Genomic DNA, 25,146 nt, shown 5'->3' on the forward strand with positions numbered 1-25,146 from the left:
TTTTCGTTTGTAAGTAATGCATTTGATTATTATATTATTTAAAAGAGCGAATATAAAAATATTACATACTTTATTGTATGCAAGGTACGAATGTAGTGTACCTACTCAATTTTCTAAGCAAGTACAGCAACTACTCCATTAACCCATTAAAGCCTAGTGGACTCTCCCATCCTTCTAAATTGGATCAATTTATTTCTAAAATTAGGGATGTCTATTATATTTATTTCTATATTTAGATCATTTCTTACAGAAATTCCTTTAAGCAAACAGCATAGACCCTAATGAGACGCCGCATCATGCGGCGTCTCATATGGGTCTACGCTGTTTGCCAAGACCTTTTTACTAGACGCTAGGCATAAATGGGTTAATTATTACCAAATATTGGTCAATGACCGATTTAAACAAAATGGGTTTTGTTCTTTTTCCGGAAAAAAAGGTTCCAAAGCCGGGACTTCTCCAGGGTTCAATTTTACAGGTTTTGTGGATTTTGGCTTCAATAACAAGCACATGACCACGCGTCCACATAGCTAGTTGGCCTCGATGTTCGACTACAGTTGACATAGAATTTTTGACATCGACTTTTTAAAAATTCGATGCCAACAATTATAATGGATGTAAACAAGAGCACCGCATAACGGGTGCCACGCTCGGCTGCGAAAGCTTGTCAGAATTTGTTTTCAAGAGGTCACCATGACCTTGACCTTTGACCTAGTGACCCTAAATGGGTGTGGCGTGAAGAACTCATCAAGGTGCATCTTCATATGAAGTTTCAAAGTTGTAGGTGGAAGCACTTTGATTTTAGAGGCAATGTTAAGGTTTTTGTTAAAGTTTGATATTAAAGGTCACAGTGACCTTGACCTTTGACATAGTGACCCAAAAATGGGTGTGGCATGTAGAACCCATCAAGGGGCATCTACATATGAAGTTTAAAAGTTGTAGGTGGAAGCAGTTTGATTTTAGAGCATATGTTAAAGTTTGATATAAGAAGTCACAGTGACCTTAACCTTTGACCTAGTGACCCAAAAATGGATGTTGCGTGTAGAACTCATCAAGGTGCATCTACATATGAAGTTTCAAAGTTGTAGGTGGAAGCAATTTGATTTTAGAGCCAATGTTAAGGTTTTAGCACAACGCCTACGGCGGACGAGCTGGCTATGATAATAGCTCGGGTTTTCTCCGAAAACAGCCTCGCTAAAAGGACCGCTATTTTGGTTGTCTACATCACAATTAATATCAAAACAGCGCCGTTAAAATCAATGGTCAATATTCAATGCCACCATAGTAAATATGGATGTCAATTAAATTCGATTTATATTATCAAGGAAAATGTATTTTCAGTATCAAGAAATGATTTTTTGAACATGTGACCAGTCACCTGACCCATTGCAGAAATTGCCGATACAACTTTAACATGCGACCAGTCACCTGACCCATTGCAGACATTGCAGATACAACTTGACTATCATCATGTGACCAGTCACCTGACCCATGGCAGATATTGCAGACCAGTCACCTGACCCATTTCAGACATTGCAGATACAACTTCCTGTGTGCATACCTGTGAACAGCGTTACACCAAGGGTGTACATAGGCTGTGTGCGAGCTGACACGAAGTCGTATATGGGATCCATGATATTCAGAGTTAAAACACTGCACTGAAACAAATAGTGGAAGGCGTTTGTACAGTACATGCAAATAAGTTAATGGACATTTGATTGAGAATACCTAACAAACTAGCTTAAGGATTTCGAGTAAATATAAACGTTTGTTCGTTTTCTATTTGAGCCTTGTTCTGGGAAAACTGGACTTAATGCATGTGCGTAAAGTGTCATCCCAGATTAGCCTGTGCAGTCCGCACAGGTTCATCAGGGATGACACTTTCCGCCTCAACTTGATTTTCGGTAAAGAGGGACTTCCTTGAAACTAAAAATACAATAAAAGCGGAAAGTGTCGTCCCTGATTAGCATGTGCGGACTACACAGGCTAATCTGGGACGACACTTTACGCACATTCATTAAGCCCAGTTTTCTCAGAACGCGACTTATTTGTTTAAATTATTTTGATTGTTCGCTGTTTTCAACAGTATTTCAGTCGTAGCACGGCGGTTCATCTTCCGACACATTTCCTGCGTTAGCTTGTGTACCAGAATTAAGTGCCAGAATTAAGTGCACGTTCTTATGTCAATACATGACAACTGACCTATTTGCATGAGATGCGGGCTAAGAATCGCCGTAGAAATAAATATTTTGTACAATAAGCGCATCACAAGCAATACATATGCGAAAACTGAAATATTTTTTTAACTGAACAAGCGATGGAATTTTCAATTTCAAAGCATTTAGTTTCATCGATTAATGCCTTTACAAGACATAACAATTGCACATTGGACATTAAGTCGAAACATGTATAGCCAAAGAACGTTAAATGAATTCCGTAGTCATCGAAAGCTTCATGAAGTCATCATTGAACATTTCGTGAATTTTTCAGTCAATGGACGTTTCAACAATCCGTCAGTCAATGAACTTTTTATGAATTCTTCCATGCATGAACGTTCCACGATTATTCAATCAAGACGCGTTTCATGGCTGATTCAATCAATGAACGTGTCATTAATTTTTCGACCGATAGACGTTTAATGAATTATTAAGCCAATTAATTTAATTAATTCATTCAATGAACGTTTCATTTTTTAATCAATGCTCTTTTTATTATTTCTACAGTCAATGAATGTTTAATGCATTCTTAAATCAACGAACTTTCAATGAACCCGTCAGGAATTCTTCAAGTTATCAAACATTCCAGAATTCTTCAATCTGTGAAGCAGGGTTTTTTTTTACTAAGAAAGTGACGCCGATATTCGGCGTCTTCCCCTACCAGAATTTTTCCCCTAAAAATACAATTTCCCCTCCAAAAATATTAATTTTTCACCAAAATATCAGATTTTACCCTCAAAGAAATGTTTTTTTTTCTTTTGGGAAGTCAAATCGAACACTCAAATCTGGGAATACCAGTGATTCTAAATATACAAATGTAGCTCTCAAATTACGTCATGGAAACCGGGCAACAAATCGTATTAATCATATGACTATTTTACTGGTTTCCGGTCTTGAGCGAGAAGGGTGTATTGTCAATTAATTACTGGAAAACAGTCAAATTTTCATCCGTGTTATGTGAAAGCCAAGATATAAATGTTAAAACAGAAAAAAAGTCTCACAATTGGCGTTCATACACGAACAAAAATGTTCGGACTCGGCAAATATTAATTGCGTCAATGCATTTTTTAAGAATGAATCATCAAAAACCGTTGAAACCCAGAAGGATTCGGAGGAAAATGTAATCACGGAGTGTAAAGAGTCCGTGATGTAATCAACATCGAACATTGTGAAAGTGAAAGTACACAATCGGCAGCTGCCGCAGCTTTCCCTTCCAATACTGTAGCAGATCTAGATCATCTACCCATTCATCATGAAATTGAAATCACAATATTGACATCGTCCCCCGGCCCCAGTTGAAAACATTTCCCATTATTAGATCTACCCCTGCAATTTTATTTAGGACTTTGACTTTCATACTTGTTCATGAGTTTAAGAACAAAAAGGTCAGAGACATGCCTCTTTTTCTAAAAAAAACCCCTGAAGTCTGTAGGTGAGTTATAGACATTGAAATTAACAGCTTTATTTTTTCCCCAAATATGTCTCTTTCGCGCTCTATTTTCCCCTTTTACCGAGCGTCCAGCGTCTTCCCCTTTTTCTAAAAAAAAACCCCTGGTGAAGCCTATAGGATTTCTACAACCGATTAAACATATCATGAATTCTTCAATCAATGAAAGTCACCGAATTTTTCTGTACATAAACGTTTCGTTTACTGCGCAAGAGATGAACGTTTTATGAATTTTTCAATCGATGAATGTAAAATGAATTTGACAATCAATAAAAGCGCCATGAATTATTAAATCAATTAAAGCTTCATTTATTATCTTCAATTAATGAATTGTTTAAAAAAATAATCAGCGTTTCGTGAATTATTCAGTCAATAAAGTTTCATTAAGTAGCAATCAATGAACCCATCATAAATTCGTTGTCAATGAATGTTCGCGCAATCAATTCTTCATATTCTTCACCCAAGAATCTTTCACGCATTTCTCTGTGACCTAATACCCGCCCTAGACCTACCACCGGTCTCATAACCTAACACCCGTTCTAGACCTACCATCCGTCCTAGAAACCACCACCCGTCCTAAAACCTACAACCCGTTTTTGACCTACCACCCATCCTAGACCTACCATCTGTCCAAGACCTACCACCGGTCTAAACCCTACCACCCGCCCTCGACTGACCGCCGTCTTAGAACCCACAATCCGTCCCACACCTACCACCCGTCCTAGACCTACCACCCGTCCTAGACCTACCACCCGTCCAATCACTTACCGTCCTAGACAACATACCGTCCAAGACCAACCACCCGTCCTACAACCTACCACCCGTCCTAGGACCTACCACCCGTCCTTGAACCGACCCCCCGTCTTAGAACCTTCCTCCACCCTACAACCTACCACCCATCCTACAACCTACCACACGTCCTTGGACCTACCACCCGTCCTTGAACCTTACACCCGTCCTACAACCTACCACCCGTCCTACAACCTACCACCCGTCCTAGACTTGTCTTCATGGCCATCACCATATTGAGCATGCTTTGTTGGAACCACTTCACCGTCAGGTTGTCGTTTGCAATGGCTGACGGGGCGGCTACGAGCCTAGAAGCGATAGTACTTATATAGTGAGACAAATAACAAGACGGAGACGTGAGTTGTTCCTTTACGATCACTGTATATCCATCTCATTCATTCAAAGCGCCTTTTTAAAAGACCTTATTCAAAATCAAAAGCGAATAAACCCAACTTGATCAAATGAAATACTAGTAATACAAATACCAACCCAAACAAGGCTCTGGCGACCCACATGACCCAGTAGTTCTTAAAAAGGGCACCCACTGCAAAGAGGGTCTGAAAATGTGAACATATGTGTAGCAATTATAATATTAAATAACGAACATATGTTTTTCATGTAAAACAACAGTTGCCTCATTTTAAATTATAATGCAAAGCCGTTTTCAAAACACAGTGCCAAAATACTGAAGATTCATTTATTTTTGTTGTCATGAAACTTAGTAAATTCATTAAATCTGGCATTTTCGCGTCATTTTGAGTACGTGGATTTTTTAATACATGTAGTCTGATATAAGGCTTCGGACACTAACGTTCGCTGTACATTTGAAATCGGTGCTGAGAGGACCAATGAAAATTAGTGTCCGACAAATAATATTGATTTCACAATACTTATCAGTTACCGACCCGGGTTAAAAAGTAATATATATATACAAAGCCTGTATTTGAGCCTATTAGATTGGTCATTTGGGCCAGCAAGACTTCCAACTGACAAATTACAGGGCACATATCGGTGTGCTTATTACAAATTACAGGGCACATATCGATGTGCTTATTTGTTAAAATATACGTATAAATTATATCATAGACAGTGTTAGAGAATTATCTTTTTGAATACACAGTATATTAGCACACAAATGTAATTATGGATTATCATAACATAACCTAAGTGAAGCATATACACACAATAAAAAGCCAAATTGAATTGCTTAAAAAAAGATAAAATTAATGGTGTATGCGAACAGAAGATTGTTATTGAGACAAAAAAAAACACTGTAATGCGTATGTACACACTTTTACAATAATTAACTCTAAGCTGAAAGAATGTGTAACCACAATCCATATTAATGGTAGAAAGTTTTTAGCGGGAGTAGAAAAATCAGAATTGTTATTACATGGGAAGCCGCAATCAGTCCAGTGGAGATCGGCATGCTCAGTCTGTTTCCAATCCTGTCAACTAGAAATCCCCCCAACAGCGAGGACGGTATGTTTGTCCACTGTAGCGTGGAGTAGAAGCCCATGTATTGCGTCTTTGATATGCCCATGTCCTCGATGACATGCTGTTGGATACCAGAAGGACTGTCATAGCAAATGTAGTCCCCTAAAATCCATTATTTCAAGTTCATAGCGACAAACGTACATGTATACACATTTACAGCAAAGCATACATGTATATTGTTAATACAATACTTCATCATAACTACATCGCCTTAAACATGTTAAATTAATTTATAGAAAACAATGATTCAATTTCATTTTTGACCGTTGTACTAAGTAGGTACCCTTACACCAGTAAAACAGTACTCGTTTTAACAAATTGCAATAAAAACATCAAAATTGCATGGAAATTGGTGTTTTTTCTCTTGTCTGCTATATAACGAAAATATTGTGAAACAATTAAACTACCAGTTAGGTATAAATGTATATAGTGGTAAACAACACATCGTTCATACACGAAAGTGGTCCGTTGCAAATCTTTTATGTAAGGACATGCCAACATGCCAACCCAAAGGAAATTTCCAATTAATACCATGTCTTGTTTCCATTTGATAAACTTACCTGTAAGGACTATGCACAGCAACAAAAGAAAGAAACATCGAAACAGCTTTGAAAATCTTTCAGTTGGTGTACCACCATTCCCAGTAACGTCCGTATGTCCAACAACGTTTGAACTGACGTCAGTCAAACTAGACGTTGATTGCTCACATACATCGATCTGCACATGACAGATATTATAAACAGCAGTGTGGAAATCCAGATCATCATTTTCTTCCGAATCTCTGGCTATTTCTTGAGCGTCGTCAGTTCGAGTATACGAATTGCGAACATCAGATCTATTTGCAAGCAGCGGAGATTTTTCACTCACTTTCTCCATCACATTCTTATTCAGTTAAACACGCCAATCAGTCATTACGTTCAAAACATCGAAGAGTTCCAACCATGTGCAAATATTGAGACATTTATATTGCAATCTTTAGAGACTATGTTCCAGCGTGTTCACTTCGATTTAAAACTAATACATTCCATGCATATATGATTTATTTAGACGAAATGACTTGCAGCTTTTCAATGCAACAGCAATCCTCGGATTTTGTGGATTTGTTGTATTTTTTACGGTACCGATATTGAATTATAAATGTATTCAAAATTATCTATCAATGTACGATCTTTGGTAATAATTTAGCAGAACTAACTTAGTATGAAAGGTATCGGGTAAGTTCGGCGTGACAATCGTTCGCCCTAATTTCATTCGCCCTCTAGAATACTATAAAGGCATTGAACAAAATACAATTTAAAATCAATCGATTTGATATTTTGCAACAAAGTGCATTTTAAGAAAGAGTTAAAAAGGGGCCTCTTCACAGATTTTGGCATGTATTAAAGTTTGTCATTAAATGTTTTATATCGATAAATTTAAACATTGGATCTAAATATCTACAGTAAATTATGAAGAATAACATTTAAAAAAATGTAACCGTCAACAGGGCTCGAACCACTGACCCCTGGAGTCCTGGAGTAAAAAGTATCCCATTTAGACAACTCGACCATCCGTGCTCATGCGATCAGTGAGGTATTTTATACTTAATATACGCAATCCTCGTAGTTTCATAAAATGTAACGACAACAAAACTCTCCAAATTATTAATTCGTTTCGAGTTGCAACGCTTAATAAATTTTCATGTTTTTAAATCGCCAAAAGATGCATATAATGGCTATTTTAAGCATGGTAAATGTTCAGTATTACTGTTTCCTCACAAATTTCATAACTAAGACAAAAATTTGCGAATCTGAAACAACTTTTTTTTATTTTTGTCAATTTACCAAAACGTGAAGAGGCCCCTTTAAAGGAAGTATGTGTTGCTTTTTCATATGTACACACGTTTACACATTTACTCAATATTTATTGTGTTTGAGAGCAATAATGAGTTATTATTTAATTTGATAACTAGCAGTCTTACAGACAGATGGACAAACGGACGGAGACAGACAGATATACAGACTGACAAACAGACAGACAGACGGACGGACGGACTTACGGACGGACATACCTACAGAAAGACAGATGAACGTTTTAAAATACATTTATTAAAATCATGAATGGGTGCTCGAAACATAATAATAATAATTAATAAATAATAATAACATAATACACAACATTATTTTATTACATTTATTTAACATCATCGACAATAAATTTTAATCCTGGCATTGAGTAGAAGCTATTTCACCTTACTTTTACAAAACTTGAACATAACTTATCAAGCATACGGTGTTTATATTACATGTAAAGATATTAAATTTGTATTTTGTTGAGACAAAAGCCTTTTACACACAATGGCATGCATATAAGCATTAAACAATACCAGCTTGCAGACTGATAAAATTATTAATTATAATGCAATACACATACTTGTCTTACAAAAGAATACATAATTATTTTGTAACGAAACAAAAAGCTCCATACAATACACATTTGCTTTATTTGTTTCATTTGCATTCGTCTGGTTATAATAATAAGGGCGAAGATTAGGAGAAAGCAGGACGAACGCGCCAATATTCAAACGGTAAGGCAGTGAAGACATTGTTAACTCACACCATCATTTATCTGAGTTTCAAGAAAAACATGAAAATTGCATTCGCATAACAGACACGAGGGTTCAATATCGAACATAAGTTTATTCATTAATCATAGTATTACGGACTACCATTAGATTGGATCAATGATTTCAGCAAAATGATAAACTCTTCGACTTCGTAACATGTAGACTCGTTGTACTCATTGAATGACTGTATAATTTATTGAATAATATTACATTTATACAAATGCACCAATTACTAAGTTACTATTAATTTCTCAACAAATCACTGCATCACTTGGTTAACATAACAAATAGTTATTTAATACATCCGACAATGAAAATTGATGCGCACATTGGCCTTTGTTTACATTTTGCTTATTTAGGTGGCGAATTACATACAAAGGGGAGTAACTGGTGAAATATTACAATTGTCGGTTGCATTGCTGATGCATTGTGTACATTTGTAGTTAACGAGATTGATGTAAAATATCGAGCAATGTTTCGAAACTCACAATTCTTTTAATTATTTTAATCATCAACGAAGATTCTTCAAACGTTCCTTTCTGCTGAGATTCAATCCTCCTCCTGAAAATGAACAAACATACGATACTTATTTTGGTCATGACTTATCAATAGTTGTACTATATTATACAATATAAAGAAATGACTGAACAAAATATACAAAGCTCTGCAGAATTAATTTAATTTAACGGAAATGCTTTTATTCCTACACTTGCATGCACAATTGTTGTGTCATTTAATTAAGGGATCAGTGTAGATTTGATCACTCAATCCGGAATTTACTGTACACGGGATGGGTATTTTTACCAAAAATACCAGCAAACAAAGCATTACGAAAAATAATTGATGATTCAAGCACGTCACCTAACTTGTATCATGTTTTGCTTGCGGTAAGTCGTACATGCATCGTTCTTTTTAAAATCGTTATTGTGGTATATTTTAAACAAATCCCTGAATATTCCCCTTAACTCGTGTTTCCTACGATATTTTCAGAAATAGTAACACGCGAGAAACATAACTAAACAACGTAGGCATACCACGCGACGAATCCACAGTGTATAGTACCGCAGCAGTTAATAATGCACCTGAAAATCAAAAACAAAATATCCATATGTAAATCAACAAAATTAAAAAAATATATATGTTTAATGTACACATGACATAAGTGTTATTTTCAGAATTTACCTCAAGTCTGTTTTTACATTCGATCCAAATGATTTGCACGAATACAATGTGTATGATTATTATGTACTGTTGTGGTTTGGCAATGTACAATGAAGTTATGCAATTCAAAACATTAATGAAATTAAAAAAAATACATATGGGTATACATCGAGTGTCTAACGTGAATCATTCTCTGTTATCATATTGTAAATTAAATTGTGTCAAACTTCATTTTCCCCTTCATTCTGCCAGTTACTAGCAGCACATACAATCTGATCTTATTATCAGTTAGCCGCGTTAGCCGGCTGATCTTTAGCTGAAAAGGTTGGAAAAGGTTATTGAATGCCCCCGATTAAAAAATACAGTCAATTTCGTCCGATTTATTTGTTGAGAAAACTTTTTCTGTGTTTAACACGAAAACTTAACTCGAGAATGAATAGAATCACTTGCATTTTCACATATACTAAAATTTTATTAATTTAGCGTCGCAATATATTAGAAATTAGCTTTAATTTTAGTTGCAATTTTCCCCAATACCGAAACGTCTTCTCCAATAAGGAAACACGTAATCTTATTTCTGAGAACAAAGGTCAGCGACCGTGATGTAGGTTTTCATTTCTAAAACAATGCATGTTTTAAAGATAGATAAAAAATGTTTTAATACCAAACGCTATATATATCTCAATATGTGTATAACCATACTACACAGTAAGTTGACAGAAGTGACACAGACCAGACCCCATTGAAACACTAAGCACAACACTTTCTGGAATAGTTCCAATGGCATTTGTAATGAAATGTATACCAATGTTTAATGACAAAATGATGGACCCAGTATGTACATGGGCTGAAAACACCGCCACCAGAGCTTGAGTGAACGATCCAAACGTGAATCATTATTCTTAAAAATAAAAATAAGTTTGAAGACACGTATTAATTGATAATGTTAACATCCACATCAAATTCAACTGTAAACTTAATATTTAGCAGCGGTGATACACATCGCATTCTTTTTAAAGCTCGGTTAGCAGGTTGATACAACGCCATAATCTTTGTTTCGGATAACAGGTTGATAAATATATCATTTTCTTTTTAAAATAATAAAGAGGGTGTCACACTATTAATCATAATTTTTGGTTTCGCTTTTGGAATTTTCCGATATTGGGGAATCGACTATACTCGTATTTTATATACCACGTCATACACAGGGTGCAGGATCACGTGACCTTGTTGGGTTCCCAAATTAAACGTTAATGGATGTAAACACACCGGTAAGTGCTGCTTTTTTTCCAAATTACTTTTTAAAAACTTTTGTCTTCAGATTTTAAACTACTGTAGTTCATAAACGACAGATTTTCATGCTGCTTATGGCAATGTGAAATACATCGGAATTACTTTATTCAATAAGCCAGTGTTCTTGTTCAAAACTTCAATGTTTACTGCACGATTATGCATCACGCAACGTGAAATTGTTTCACCGATTGCAGACGTATTCTAGGATTTATTCTAATACCTTAAGATATCGGTACAAACTGCAAGGGAAAAAAAGAAAATGAACACGTCATACATACATAGACAATACACAATATTAGTGTTCTGTACATCCCGGTGGTACACATTTTTAAGTATCAACCCTTTAAACATAGACAATCCACAATATCACTGTTCTGCACATACCAACGGTACACGTTATGAAGTATCAACCCTCTATATATAGACAATACACAATACCACTGCGCTGTAAATACAGCCGGTACACGTTATGAAGTATCAACCCTCCATACATAGACAAGACACAATACCAATGTGCTGTACATACTGGCTGTACACGTTATGAAGTATCAACCCTCATTACATATACAATACATAATACCACTGTGCTGTACATACCGGCGGAACACGTTATGAAGAAAACCTCCAGTATTAGGTATCCCATGGTGTCAACTATGTAACCAACCAAGTAGTTATCAGCCGCCTGTCCCAGTGACAACACGGTATTCACCCTTCATGAAAGAAAGTAATTTGGCTTTGCATTACATCAAAAGGGCATTCTTCATGAACGAAAGGACTCCAGTTTTTGAATTATTTAAAAAGGATGATTATCATAAGCTCTAATTCGTTTATTTAATATGCATGTCATTACAACCATTAATTGGGGGTCTGGAAGACTTAAACATTCGGCGTTAAATCTCTACGTAAATTGTTTACATACGTACAGCCCATATGCCGTCCCTAAATTATGTTGGGGTACCACACGGGAAACCAGCGGCCACGCAGCTGTTGTATATAGTGAATACCCAATGCCTAACATTATCTGAAAACAAAGGTAAAACAATGATTTTCAATCGAATGATATAAAGTTTTTTATGTAACTTCTAAGTGTGTTATTCAGGTTGAACATTTTGCTGTCATGCAAATCATATAGCACGTAATTCTAAACCAGAGCATTTAAACAAAGAGTAATCGAACGTACGCGTCCAGGGATGTAACAGGATTTTACTTTTGCATGGTTTTCCTTAAAGATGCAGAAAGAAATTTCACATTGTCGCTAAAATATCCGAATAATAAACTCCATTGACGTAATTAGGAGATAGAGTATTGTTTATACCTGCTAGTATTTTATATAAAATATTAACACAGTGATACTTCGGCTTCACCAGTTGGTGCGAAACCTTATCATACCATTCATTCTCATATTTAATGGCAAAGCACTATAATTGCCAAACAATAAGACTCAATACCACATTATACTTTATGACACACAAGTACACAACAATAATGAATAATCGAGACCCTTCTACAAATGACTCATCCAACAAGAAATACACACACACACACACATATATTAGTCTTACCACACAAATATACGGTTCTGTGTAAGTGAACGCCAAGAGCACATGACTTCCTATCGAGAGAATGATGCCCGACAACATCCAGGACATGTTCTTTCCCACCTTGTCGATTGCAAGGCCGAATATTGGCATAGTGATGGTCGCTAGGAGGTAAACCATACTGCCAAATGAAATTGTTTATTGTTACATACAAGGAAGATCTTTGATCGAACTATATGTCTAATTCCAATGAAAGTAATGAAGTAGTTTCTCATGTTCCGTATCATAGTACAATGAAATTGGCAAAATGGGATCATTTTGCGAATTTATTTCATTAAACAAATTGTTTCATTGGTCAGCATTTTTTTATAAAAGAAAGTGTTTAGTCGTTTACTAACATGTGATAACAAAAACTGTAAAAATGTTTTCTGTTCGTTACTTTTGTTATTTACTCGTTCCGGTAATTACTTCATATAATCGCAAAATACTTTTTAACAATTAAGCTCCCGAAACTCGGTTAATAAGATACGAACGACATCGGATGAGATCCTGTATATATACACCTTTTAGAATGCAGCTACATGTGGTAAAGATATGTTGAAACAACTACTATATTCAGTAACCTCTTTCAGGTGCAAGTATTTACTAACATTTTCCTCGTTAAGAGTAATACGTTATTAATGAAAGCTAGGTAGTTATTAACACAAAAACCTACCTGTTTATGTTGTCCGCTTGGTCGGCATTTCGGCCATATTTAATTTCAAAGAACACTCTGAAATATAAAACATGTATATAATTGCATTGGGTTATGTTTTAACATACATCCTGAGTGTATATATGTAAAATAATATAAAGATCTTAACTGAATACAACTTAATTTGGGTGTCAGCATTTTTCATTTATATGTCAGCGTGAAATATTTTTATTTAATGTGATGTATTTATCTGAGTGAAATGAAATTTGAAATCTAGTATCATTAAATATTGTTGATTGTGTTTGATATTGAATGATTAAGCATGATACCTTTAAGAATTGTATTAACTTTAACTATGTTGTTTCTTTAAACAATACAAATGATATTTAAGAAAAAAACGTTTACGTATTTTAAACCAGTGATAAAAAGTGAAGTAAATATATTTTGTTTATAATAGTTATACTTGATACATCATGTATGTCTGAGACTTGGTATACCTATGTATCATAGACATGCGTATAGTTAATAGTTTATGTTCTGACACATGTACAGTCTTCATATCGCACCTAGGTCTAGTATTTCATAACTTACTGCCCCTGTGCCACAAACGGCATAAGTTGAAGGTAGTAAATGGCGGTTGTTACGCTGATCAGCCAAAATGAGGCTGAGAAATGCTTAACGTCCGATATCTTCATCGCTTCAACGTTTTCTTGGAGACAAAATGCAGTTTCACATGTTAAATACTAGTAGTTGATAACGCTCGTTAAATATAGATAATATTTATTGAACAACTTACAGTGTAAAGAAAATAATTCAGCGTACTGTGTGTGCAAAATAGGATATAAGTTGCATTATGCAGATACAAGTGATAGTTGTAATTAAGCTTTATAATTATAATACCATACATGTAAATATCTACTTATATAAATATACATCGCATATACATAAAACCTAAAAGCACGTTCTGTCTTAAAGTCGGTTATCTTAATTATACTATAAAAGCAAATGTAACACACTATTACAGTTTCGGTGTTGCTAACACAATTAATTAACTAATTATTTATATCATATATAATATGAACGAAGTTAAAATTAAGGTGCACCAGCAGATGAGAAAACTTTATAATAGCACATGGTCATTAGTTAATAGAGAAACCCGAGTGCTAAACATTGTGATACAACTTAAAAGTAATATCACTAGAAACAATATACAAACATGCAACAAGTAAAACGATTAATAAGTATTTAGCCGCGCTATTATAGTCCATTCAATGACGTACCTTTTGACTTTGTATGTAATCCTAGGTTATGGTGGTGGTTGAAAGTGTCTGCCCGTCGGTCGAGGATGGACAAAATTACAGCAGAGACCGCAGACACAAGGGCAACACCCGAACCTGATAAATATGAGTCGTATTGGCAGAGACGTAATGAAAGTCAGTGTTTTTTAAGTTTAAATACCACATGTTAGTCTGATAGCAACAGAGGGAAGACGTAAACCCGATTATGCAAACCTTTCAACGTAGCAAGATGTATACAGCAATATAATGCATGAATAAACAAATGACCATTGTGTCATTAAGAGTGGTTTTCTAGTTAAAATGACACGTGTATAAACAAATGATATGTGATTGCTTAACAGTATTTATAAATACATCTAAATAATAGGTGAGTTGAGAATTGACACCTGTGCACAGAATAGTTCACAAACGCCCCCCGTAACTGTGTAATTTACCGTAAAGCATTATGCATATTAATTTCCGATATGAAATGTGACAATCACTTTTACATGCGGTTTAAAGAATAGCGGCATGAAAAACACATTTCTATTATTATGGAATAATCATCATATCAGCTGGTAGAGTGATGTACTAGTATCCCGCGGCTGTGGGTTCGAGTACCATACCAGTATTTAGTAAATTAATAAACAGTATTTATGTAAAAATCCGGAATTATTTAGTTGAATCTCAATAATTCGTAATGGTTATTTGGCTTATTATACAGATGATACCTTACAAATGTCAATTATGTTACTATTTTAAGAAAGATATCTAATACATGAATATAATATACATGGATAACACAAATCACGTGCGTTGTGACAAAGGTGATAATTAAGCTTGAACATTAAGAAAGTTCACGTTGTAGTGAAAAATGGACTACGAACAATATCCGGCATGCCCAATTACATCGACGGAAGCGTTTAAAACCAGATTTAAACGGTAATTTCAGAACAGACCATCTAATGGAATATAACCACCCCGTAATCACTTGCCAACGAGTAATGTCACTCCGAGACATGTGGGTTGATCAAACACGTTGGAGAAATACTCGTAGATTGGGACCATCACATTGATAGTAAGGACGCTGCTCTGAAACAAACACGGTAACTGTTATTCAGTCATTTATTCAGTCATTTATGGGATGGTACGCGATGTTATCTTATGTATACAACAACATAAAAGTTATGGTTTAGATTGACTGTTTAATAACATCACTTGTGTGTTACACATGCACGATTTGTTGGTTTCCATGGACTTTGGTTTCCATGGACTTATTAGCAATCAATAAATTGTTGTGATTCGTAATACGTTAAAATGTGCATACTCGATTGTCCTGTCGTGCCGCACTGACTTTAAGCACCTAAATCGTTCGTCATAACCGACTTAATCATTTAAAGACTTATACATTCGTGTTCGATATGCATCAATTGACCTACAGATGCGCCCCTGCCATTCTTGATTTTTATAATGGATATTGTGTGCTCGCAAATCTTGCATCGGACTTATATAGCTTATATAGTATTGCTTTCTTTTGCTTGACACTAGTGTACCTACCAATTGTGTGCTCGCAAATCTTGCATCGGACTTATATAGCTTATATAGTATTGCTTTCTTTTGCTTGACACTAGTGTACCTACCAATTGTGTGCTCGCAAATCTTGCATCGGACTTATTTAGCTTATATAGTATTGCTTTCTTTTGCTTGACACTAGTGTACCTACCAATATTGTGTTCTTTTGCTGCACATGCACACTCTCAACTTTCGCTTTCTCGCGCTGGACATACAGTTGTGTGCTCACCAATTTCGCTCTTTTTTGCTTGATCTAAACGTGTGCACGCACCCATTTTGCTGTCTTTTAGTGACCCTTTTCACCATTCTTAATTAATTTAACTGGACATTGGCATGTGTATACACCAATCGTGCTTTCTTTTACTGAACCTTTCATGTTCAACTCACCAATATTGCTGTTTTTATTGGACCCACACTTATGTACTCTTCCTCGTTGCTTTCTTTTGCTCGACTTTCACTTGTGTAACTACCTATTTTGCTTTTTTTTGCTGCACCTGCACTTGTGTACTCACCAATTGCGCTGTCTTATTCTGGACCTTCACTTATGTACTCACCAATTTTGTTATTTTATTGGACCAACACAAAGGTATCCATCAATTTTGCTTTCTTACAGTGAACCGAAACTTGTTTACTAACCTATCTTTATTGTTTCTTGTACGAGACCTACACGTATGTAATCGTAAGCTGCCCGCACATTTTTTATTGATCAAGCCTACGTCCTTATTCTGGACCAATCTTCACATGTGTACTAACAACTATTGCTATCTTTTACTTGTACCACCCCTGTGTTCTAACCTTAAATGATATCCTATACCGGTCCATTACTTGTGTTCTTAAATTTGGTGCTTTTCTATAAAAGAGCCTAACATGTTTATTCACCAATAGCGCTTTCCTATACTGGACAAATATTTTTGTTTATACCAATCCTTCTTTCTTAAACAGGTTCCACACATGTGCTGTCATCCATTTGCTTCCATTCAATGGATCCACCCTGGTGTACTGACCAGTCCTAGTCAAATACAAGACCCACACCTATGTACTCACAAATATTGCGTATTTGTAATGGCCCCACGCCTGTGCTCTCACCAATGTAGCTGTGTAATTCACTAATTCCACACTTGTGTACCTACCAGTCTGTTGCTGAACCAACGCCTGTCTTGCTTTCTTTTACTGGCCCTGCAAATGTGCTCTCGTCAATCCTGCTTTAATTTACTGGACCCATATTTGTGTACTCAACAATCGGACTGTATTTTACAAGATCAACACTTGTGTACTCAACATTTGAACTTTATCTCATTAGATCCACACGTGTGCACTCACGAATATTGTGTACTCTTTTACATGACCGACACTTATGAATTCACCAAACATTCACTTTTCAGAGACCCACATGTGTGTATTCACAAATATGGCTTTTCTCATTTTAATACACTTGTGTACTCACCAATCTTGCTGCGCTGATTTTGAGACCCATCACCATGTTCAACTCCTTTTGTCGGAACCATTTGACGGCCATGTTGTCGTTTGCTATAGCCACAGGGCCCTCAACGAATCTAATAGAATTTTAATGTTTGAAACAGAGTGTTTATTAACATATAATTTAGATAAAGTATATGTAAGAATTATATTTAAGATATCATCTTATGTTTCAATTATTTCTAATTTAGCATTTGATGTTTAAATTATAAAACACTGGCAATTTTTTAAATAATATCATTGCTATGTGTTTAATCATTTAATAATTATTTTCAAATTAAAGCTAGTATAAAAGATATAATGAAATAAAATCAAAATAGATAAAAGGTTGATGAATTAAAACCTCCATGTGTAACAAAAGTTTAGAATAAATGGTAAAAGAAAATACACTGAAAAACAGTTATATGCAATAACAAATAAGTTTTGCCTGTAGTACAAAAAACTCTTACATGTACATTAACATATACCCGTACGCTATAAGGAAATATTAGTTCATACGACACATAGACAAACTTTTGGTTCTGAAGCAAAAACGAGTTCCTGTATTAGTATCAGCTTCATCTTGGTCGTTATGAGTGTAATTGAACTGACCAAAATGTCCTATATGGTTAATAATAATTTAATAATGTTTAATTGAAATGGCTCGTTAGTATTAATGTATTGTTTTAAGAATTAGTAAATAAAATGATGAAAATGAAATCATATATACTCGCTTAAAAGAAAAACTACATATCCAAAATTACAATCATGACATGTTTGCATACAAATCTGCATAGCTATTGTGACTGTATATAGTTCCTTCACTTTAAATTAACATAACTAGTCTTACCCAAACAGCGCCCGTGAAGCCCACATGACCCAATACTGCCCATGCATGGCACCCAGAGCAAAGATAGTCTGAAAAAAATACAATAAACATTCGGTTAATCCGATGGGGCTCATTGTAAACTTCAAATAATTTCCAGATAATGTGGTCAAATAGCGTCCTTTGTGTTTTTGATCAATTGAGAGAAAAAAAGTGAACTTGTCTTTTAAAAGAAAACTAGCGGATGATAAAATGTATTTCTTTTCTGATAGTTTTCGGTTGTAACATTATTCCCATATACGTGTGATAATTATGGTTCTAAACGGGAGAACTAAATACCATTATATAAACTTGTTAAATTGTTGCGCTGACAGCATTTAGTTTAGCTCTGTTAAGTTCAAATAAAGTTTGGTGAGTTCATGGTAATTTAATCGATGCCATGGTAAAGCAATTGTTGCTTGTAGAGTACACGTATTTCATGTCATTGTGGAAAACATCTTTCAAATATACGAGTTGTGATTTAGTTCGAAAAATATAGAACTTGTGTACCATTTTTTGTGCCCAATGCCATAATAAATAATACATTACGCATTAATCCATACATTGTATATTGATATATTTAACTATGACACAGAGACATTTTGGTTACAATCCGCTAGTCTTTGATTTAATGCAACGGACGAATGAAATGAATTGTGTCTATACATGGTACTGGATCAACGGGGTTCTCAGGGGTTTAAACACGGGCTGAACGGAATGTAAAAACAACGTTTGCAAATATCTCAAATTATTTAAATACATGTGCTAAAATGTTTAACGCATAAAAGACTTTTTGTCTTGTGGTTTGTGTCGATATTTCAAGATGAAAGATCATTGAATACATGTAATGAAATTGGTACCATTTGACAGTTCACGTTGCATGCAGCATAACCGTGTAAATGAATGATGTGCACATATAATGTTTGACAAAGAACACAGGCTTATTTAATAAAGTTATTCTGATGTACGGTATTACACATTGTCATAAGCAGCATAGCACACTGTCTTTTATTCACTGGTTAAAATTATTAAGAAATTGTGTTTTAAAAAGATATTTTAAAAAAGCACCACTTATAGGTGTGTTTACATCCATAAACCTGTAACTGTGAACCCCACAAATTCACGTGATCATGTACACTGTATATAATACAAGACGATTACTAACATGGGCCACGACGAGGAGGAAAGCTGACACGGTAAGACTGGCCCTGATGCCGACCTTGTCAACCATGAAGCCTCCGATCAGACAGGACAGGATGCTAGCCCACTGAATGGTCGAGTAGAAGCCCATGTACTGGACCTGTGAGATACGCATGTCAGACAGGATGTAGTTCTGTAAGGACGCCGGAGAATCGTTGCACCAGTAGTCACCTGCATTAGGTAATTCACTATAAGCGAATATATCGTTATATATGTAATAATTGATACCGATACTACTACTACTACTACTACTACTACTACTACTACTACTACTACTACTACTACTACTACTACTACAACTACTACTATAACTACTTCTACTACTGCTACTGCTACTTCTACTGCTACTGCTGCTACTAGTTCTACTACTACTGCTACTACTACTGCTACTTCTACTACTACCACTACTACTACTACTACTACTACTACTACTACTACTACTACTACTACTACTACTACTACTACTACTACTACTACTACTACTACTACTACTACTATAACTACTTCTACTACTGCTACTGCTACTTCTACTGTTACTGCTGCTACTTGTTCTACTACTACTGCTACTTTTACTACTACTTCTACCACTAATACCACTATTACTACTACTACTGCTACTACTACTACTACTACTACTACTACTACTACTACTACTACTACTACTACTACTACTACTACTACTACTACTACTACTACTACAACTACTACTACTACTACTACTACTACTACTACTAACTAGTACTTGTACTACTACCACTACTACCTCTACTACTACTACTACTACTACTACTACTACTACTACTACAACTACTACTACTACTACTACTACTACTACTACTACTACTACTACTACTACTACAACTACTCCTACTTCTACTTCTACTATTACTTCTACTTATAATAATAATCGGCAATATGTTTTTTTTATTGAAGCACATAAAATATCGCGAACATAATACATTATTTATGTTCTGGTATAAATGATGACTATGAGTATTGAACACGTTCTGTTGCAGAAGCATGATCCGTTCATTTTTTACGGGGCGGACATAAAAAAACACGTATAAAAATTCGTATTAGTTTCCTGTACACTCCGGCCTTAGCAAAGCTATCGTCCATGTGAAGTTTACATATCTAAAATATAATCTGTTTCAATATCAAGTTTATGGAGTTTGTCGGTGCTATTGTAATACCAAAACAAAATATCTACTAACGTTGCGTATAGAAGCATATGAGCAGTATGCAGATATTTCAACATGAAATTCATGGTCTTTGTTAATCGATTTTTTTAACATGAAGTATCCAATTTGTATTTTCTTTCATACCCATTCCTATCAGGCAAATGAAGACCAACACGGTGTAGCGACTGCAAGTTGATGATGGCAAACATAGTTGTCCATTAATCTTGTCATCGGGCGCTTGTGAGCTTGTGTCGTTGTTGATATCGGCACTGAACGCCTCGGTCGTCTATATAGACAAGCACATTCAGATGTATTTTAAAGAATTTGCTACATTTTCAATGACAGCATTATCGTTATAAGCAGTTTTTGTTCGTGTCTTTTAATTATTTATTTGCAGCTATATAGTTTTGTTTTAACTTATTTGTTATAGCCCAATTATAGCTTATTGCTATACACATGTATTCTCGAATACGTTCCTGGGTCAAACCAATACTTACTTGCATTCTAAAATAAGCTCTCGAGAACGCTCCACGAGTTGTGATCGACCATCATTTAGCATAATGTACGACCCGAACGCTTAATCAGTACACAATTATTTTAATACAAAATTAACAGAAACACAAACAAACAGACAGATTGTGTTAACACGTAAATTAGTTATAAATTTAAGTCATATGAAACAGTTAAAAAATGTCAACCATAATGTATTTTTTCTATATATTTAAACGACATCAATAAGATGAGATTTTTCTGACTATGTGTACACGGATGTTCCTGAAACAAAGTAAATAGCCGTTCGTCTAGGTGTACTTGCGTGATGGTAGATGGTAAAGATGCTGGCATATTGTCACTGGAATTTTTCAGAGCAACAACACAGGTGCCCTTGTACCCCTTTTCATCTAGTGAACCCTGCTGACCTTCTTCTAGTAGCGGTGTCCTTTCGTTTGGTTGATCGGACATTGTCCGTGGCTGAAGTAGAGAATCGCGAAACTAAACCGTTTCACATAGTGTGGTCTAATCGTTCATAAGTTGTCGTTTGTTAAAACAAACTACTTGTATTCCGTCTGGAAATAAAGAGAAATCAGTGTCCAAATTGGCATTGCCATCTTAACAAGTGCATGTTTGCATTCGATTATTATGGTAATCAACTGAAATAATACCTCACATCACGGACACATAAGTGTTGTTTTATAATGCGTGCAAACGGTCAACGTATATATTGCACGTATAATATTGAATACATACATGTTATCAGTACATTGACACATACACGAGACAACGATTATCTGAAAAATAACCCTTCAACTAAAATGGTATCGTGATATCAAATCATTTGCTGTGTTAGTGTTGGTTTTGCTGTCGGTTACATCCGTTTAAATATTCGGTTGAATAATGTTGTTTTTTGTCAACTTCTGTTTGTATTTTAGATGTTAGCCGGTTTCTTTATTTAGTAATTCGCCGCTGCTTGGACGGTTTGGCGAGTTTGAACGGAAAGTTGACCTTGTCAGAAGCTAACGTTCCCGTGATATATTTTGTTAAATGTAAAATGTCGTTATATGTGATGTTACTTGTTAATGGCTCTTTTATATGCTGTTATTTGTAAAGTGCCCTTATATATACTGTTATTTTAAAATGTCCTCATATATGTTGTTATTTGTAAAATGTTCTTACATGTGATTTTATTTGTAAAGTTCCCTGATATAAGCTGTTGTTTGTAAAGTGCCCTTATGTGTGATGTAATTTGTCATAGTTTTGAACATGGACCTATACAAACAAATTTGGGTTTGTATAGGTCCCTGTTTTTAAGTTGCAATGCCCCTGTTCGTTGATTTTGTATATGACATTAGTGCTGCCAATATTCATTTTTGATGTTCATTTACATTGAAAGCAATTTGAAAACGTATTAATTAATATTGAATAGCAGTGATCGAACTGCTGTATGATAATATTAGTAGAAATCGATCATGGTTTATTACGAAAATGAAGAGGGATATGTTCCATTTTATAAAATGTGTGTGTATGCTTATTTCGATAGAATTCTTTCGCTTTTAAGGATTATATCACATTACACAATGCATAGCATTACTCTTTTGTATTGACTTGGGTCTTGGTAACGTTTCATTGACACAATGTTAATGCAGACTGGGTTGGTATTTTGAAGATTCACGTATAATCGCTCTTAATTCCCAAGTCTACGAAAACATATGCCTTTTTGCAATATTGCCAAACGATAGCATTTTGCTATATTGTAATTTAAATATTTAATAAGAATGCGTGCTTTTTATAATGACATATTGATAATAAACGAAGTAAGTAATGTGATGTAAACAATGATGTTTTTTTTTAAATTTCTATCGAATTGTCGTATATGAATCTATAAAGTAATTAATATTTGAACCTGCAATTCAAACTTTTAAGGATGCTGAACATAATTGACGAATTATTGTATGACCCTTTAATTCGTTTTAAGGTTCGTAGAGGGACCTATACAAAGTGTGTATAGGTCCATGGTTCGTATGATAGGTTGACAAGAGGATTATCGTATCGCTTTCTTAAATCGTACACTATTTATTTAGTTACTTGTTCTCTGTTTCATATCCAGTAGGGATAAAAGTAAAATGACACAGAACAATTATACTCTTTCCTGATGCAGAGTTACTTGTAACCAATCTTTAACAAATAGCAGTTTTCACAGATAAAATATTTGTGGAGACCGTATGTGCAATACCGGAAACGCTCTTAATTTCCAAATGTGAATCCCGTAGAGACAAAAACCTATAAATACGCGTCGAAAACGGTGAAATAAACCGTCAGTTGGAGACACAGCTGACTCAAAGGAAGCTTCTTAACTGTCCTAACCATTCATACGTCATTCTGATGAATAGTTTTGTTCTTGTTTACAATAGAATACCATTTTTATTGACGTTTTAATAAATGTACTGTAGTATGTTGTGATTGTCGGCTCGTTTTTTCCTGGCATAAAGTCAGTAAGGCGCGTGACGCGCCATCTTAACGAAACAATTGCGGCTGCAAATTAAAACCCAAAACAATGGCGTATACTGGAGATTCCAATGCAACGCTTCGTGATGTGAAGAAAGTGCAGTTTGGCATTCTTGGGCCAGATGAACTTGTACGTTGTCATATAATATTTCATGAAAATATGCGATCTTTTTAACGTCCTTTTAAAAAGATTGGGTGGGGAATGGTTTATACAAGTTATGCATGCAACGGATTATAAAAAAAGAAATATTTTATAAGTTACGATATAATTTAAATTATGGGCAATATTGTTTGTTAAGTTCTAGTAACATATACTGACAAAATGCTGGCCTATAATTAGTAATTGGGAATAGTAAAATTGAAGTTTGCCTAGAACTGAATCTCCCTTATCTTAATATGTGAATCTGTTTATTTTAAATTGATGAGCTGACAAAGTTCAAGATGTAAATGTATTTGTTTGAATGTCATCCTTGTCAGTAACATGTCGAGCCTGAGCTCAAAGCTAGGATCGGACATGGGTCCCCTGTATGACCAGCATACACTAACAGCCAGACTAAATAGAACGCTCAACAACAAGGCTGTTTGAACTGACCTTATTTCGCTTCAGTTTGTTAGATAAAAGTTTCATATTTGTTACCAAAATGTGAAGCACGTAAGATATATTAAATCTTCTTTCCAAAACCCTTGTGTTGTATTACAATTTCAGCGAAGGATGTCGGTTGTGGAGGGTGGACTCAAATATTCTGAGACCATGGAAGGAGGAAGACCGAAACTTGGCGGACTTATGGACCCTCGACAAGGGGTAGTCGACCGAAATAGTCGGTGTCAAACCTGCGCTGGGACCATGTCCGAGTGTCCTGGGCACTTTGCACATATCGAACTGGCCAAGCCTGTATTCCTCATTGGTTTTCTTACAAAGACGATCAAAGTGCTCCGATGTGTCTGCTTCTACTGTTCCAAGCTTCTTATTGAGCCTGTATGTTTAAGAATTATATTGTTACTGTTTTTTGTAGCTTTTTCTCTTTGAACACATCATAAAGCAACAACTCTTAAAAATATATCAATTAAGAGTACATTTAATGTCATGGATATCGCATATTATATTACAACAACCAATGTTTTGATGTTGTGATTGTCAACCTCAGGGCTTGAAATTAACACTCGCATACTCGCAAAATGCGAGTGAAAAATACAGATTGCGAGTTAAGTTTTAAGCCACTAGAATTTTTTTGCGAGTGAAGAAATAGTGAAAAAAGAGTTATATTGCTAAATGCGCTCGACGATTTGAACGCTAAACCGCAGGTCAATTAATAGAATGTCTGAATACCCATATGCGGAAGCTCGCACTTTGTATGTAGA

General features: G+C 35.2%; 3 protein-coding genes and 1 long non-coding RNA gene across 19 annotated transcripts in view; 2 read left to right on the forward strand and 2 right to left on the reverse strand.

Moving 5' to 3' along the window:
- The window catches only part of LOC127833773 (major facilitator superfamily domain-containing protein 1-like), a 152,108-nt gene extending 143,197 nt beyond the window's left edge, over window positions 1–8,911 (reverse strand). For 8 of the 13 annotated variants that reach the window (XM_052359212.1, XM_052359211.1, XM_052359202.1 and 5 more), the window contains exons 1-6: window positions 8,654–8,780; window positions 6,507–6,960; window positions 5,843–6,048; window positions 4,939–5,006; window positions 4,649–4,757; window positions 1,559–1,655 (exon numbers count right to left, since the gene is read on the reverse strand). In XM_052359212.1, coding sequence (XP_052215172.1) covers window positions 1,559–1,655; window positions 4,649–4,757; window positions 4,939–5,006; window positions 5,843–6,048; window positions 6,507–6,822 — 796 coding nt within the window. In that variant the 5' untranslated portion in view covers window positions 6,823–6,960; window positions 8,654–8,780. The other 5 variants (XM_052359205.1, XM_052359203.1, XM_052359204.1 and 2 more) reach the window with 5 other exon arrangements.
- LOC127833775 (major facilitator superfamily domain-containing protein 1-like) lies at window positions 8,105–22,082 on the reverse strand. Of its 4 annotated transcripts, none has more exons than XM_052359225.1 (15): window positions 22,033–22,082; window positions 21,598–21,851; window positions 20,932–21,073; window positions 19,572–19,777; window positions 18,392–18,459; window positions 17,531–17,639; window positions 15,510–15,606; window positions 14,518–14,631; window positions 13,829–13,946; window positions 13,259–13,315; window positions 12,568–12,724; window positions 11,929–12,026; window positions 11,603–11,715; window positions 9,586–9,633; window positions 8,105–9,112 (listed from the first exon to the last, which is right to left on the reverse strand). In XM_052359225.1, the coding sequence occupies exons 2-15, from the start codon at window positions 21,745–21,747 to the stop codon at window positions 9,063–9,065; spliced, it is 1,527 nt and encodes a 508-aa protein (XP_052215185.1). In that variant the 5' UTR covers window positions 21,748–21,851; window positions 22,033–22,082; the 3' UTR covers window positions 8,105–9,062. The 4 variants fall into 4 exon arrangements, with proteins under 4 accessions (XP_052215185.1, XP_052215184.1, XP_052215183.1 ...); XM_052359224.1 differs by having other exon boundaries at window positions 21,598–21,756; window positions 21,948–22,062; XM_052359223.1 differs by having other exon boundaries at window positions 21,948–22,045.
- Window positions 14,314–17,624, forward strand: LOC127833792 (uncharacterized). Its single transcript, XR_008027605.1, has 3 exons — window positions 14,314–14,670; window positions 15,467–15,620; window positions 17,029–17,624. It is a non-coding gene; the product is annotated as an uncharacterized LOC127833792 (long non-coding RNA).
- A 1,475-nt stretch (window positions 22,083–23,557) lies between the features above and the next one.
- Window positions 23,558–25,146, forward strand: part of LOC127834155 (DNA-directed RNA polymerase II subunit RPB1-like) — a 40,143-nt gene continuing 38,554 nt past the window's right edge. The window contains 2 exon segments of the mRNA XM_052359789.1: window positions 23,558–23,917; window positions 24,494–24,763. Of these exon segments, the coding sequence (XP_052215749.1) occupies window positions 23,837–23,917; window positions 24,494–24,763 (351 nt within the window). The 5' untranslated portion in view covers window positions 23,558–23,836.

This window comes from Dreissena polymorpha, chromosome 6 (genome assembly GCF_020536995.1).
Source record: "Dreissena polymorpha isolate Duluth1 chromosome 6, UMN_Dpol_1.0, whole genome shotgun sequence".
Lineage (NCBI taxonomy): Eukaryota > Metazoa > Mollusca > Bivalvia > Myida > Dreissenidae > Dreissena > Dreissena polymorpha.

Excerpts from the sequence above, each read along its gene's own strand:
- LOC127833775 (XM_052359225.1), bottom strand. The coding sequence starts at position 21,747 with ATGTCCGATCAACCAAACGAAAGGACACCGCTACTAGAAGAAGGTCAG. Across the intron at positions 15,607-17,530 it reads AAATCAGCGCAGCAAGATTG|AGCAGCGTCCTTACTATCAA; the intron begins GTGAGTACACAA and ends TGTTTGTTTCAG. Across the intron at positions 14,632-15,509 it reads CGGAGTGACATTACTCGTTG|GTTCGGGTGTTGCCCTTGTG; the intron begins GCAAGTGATTAC and ends CATATTTATCAG.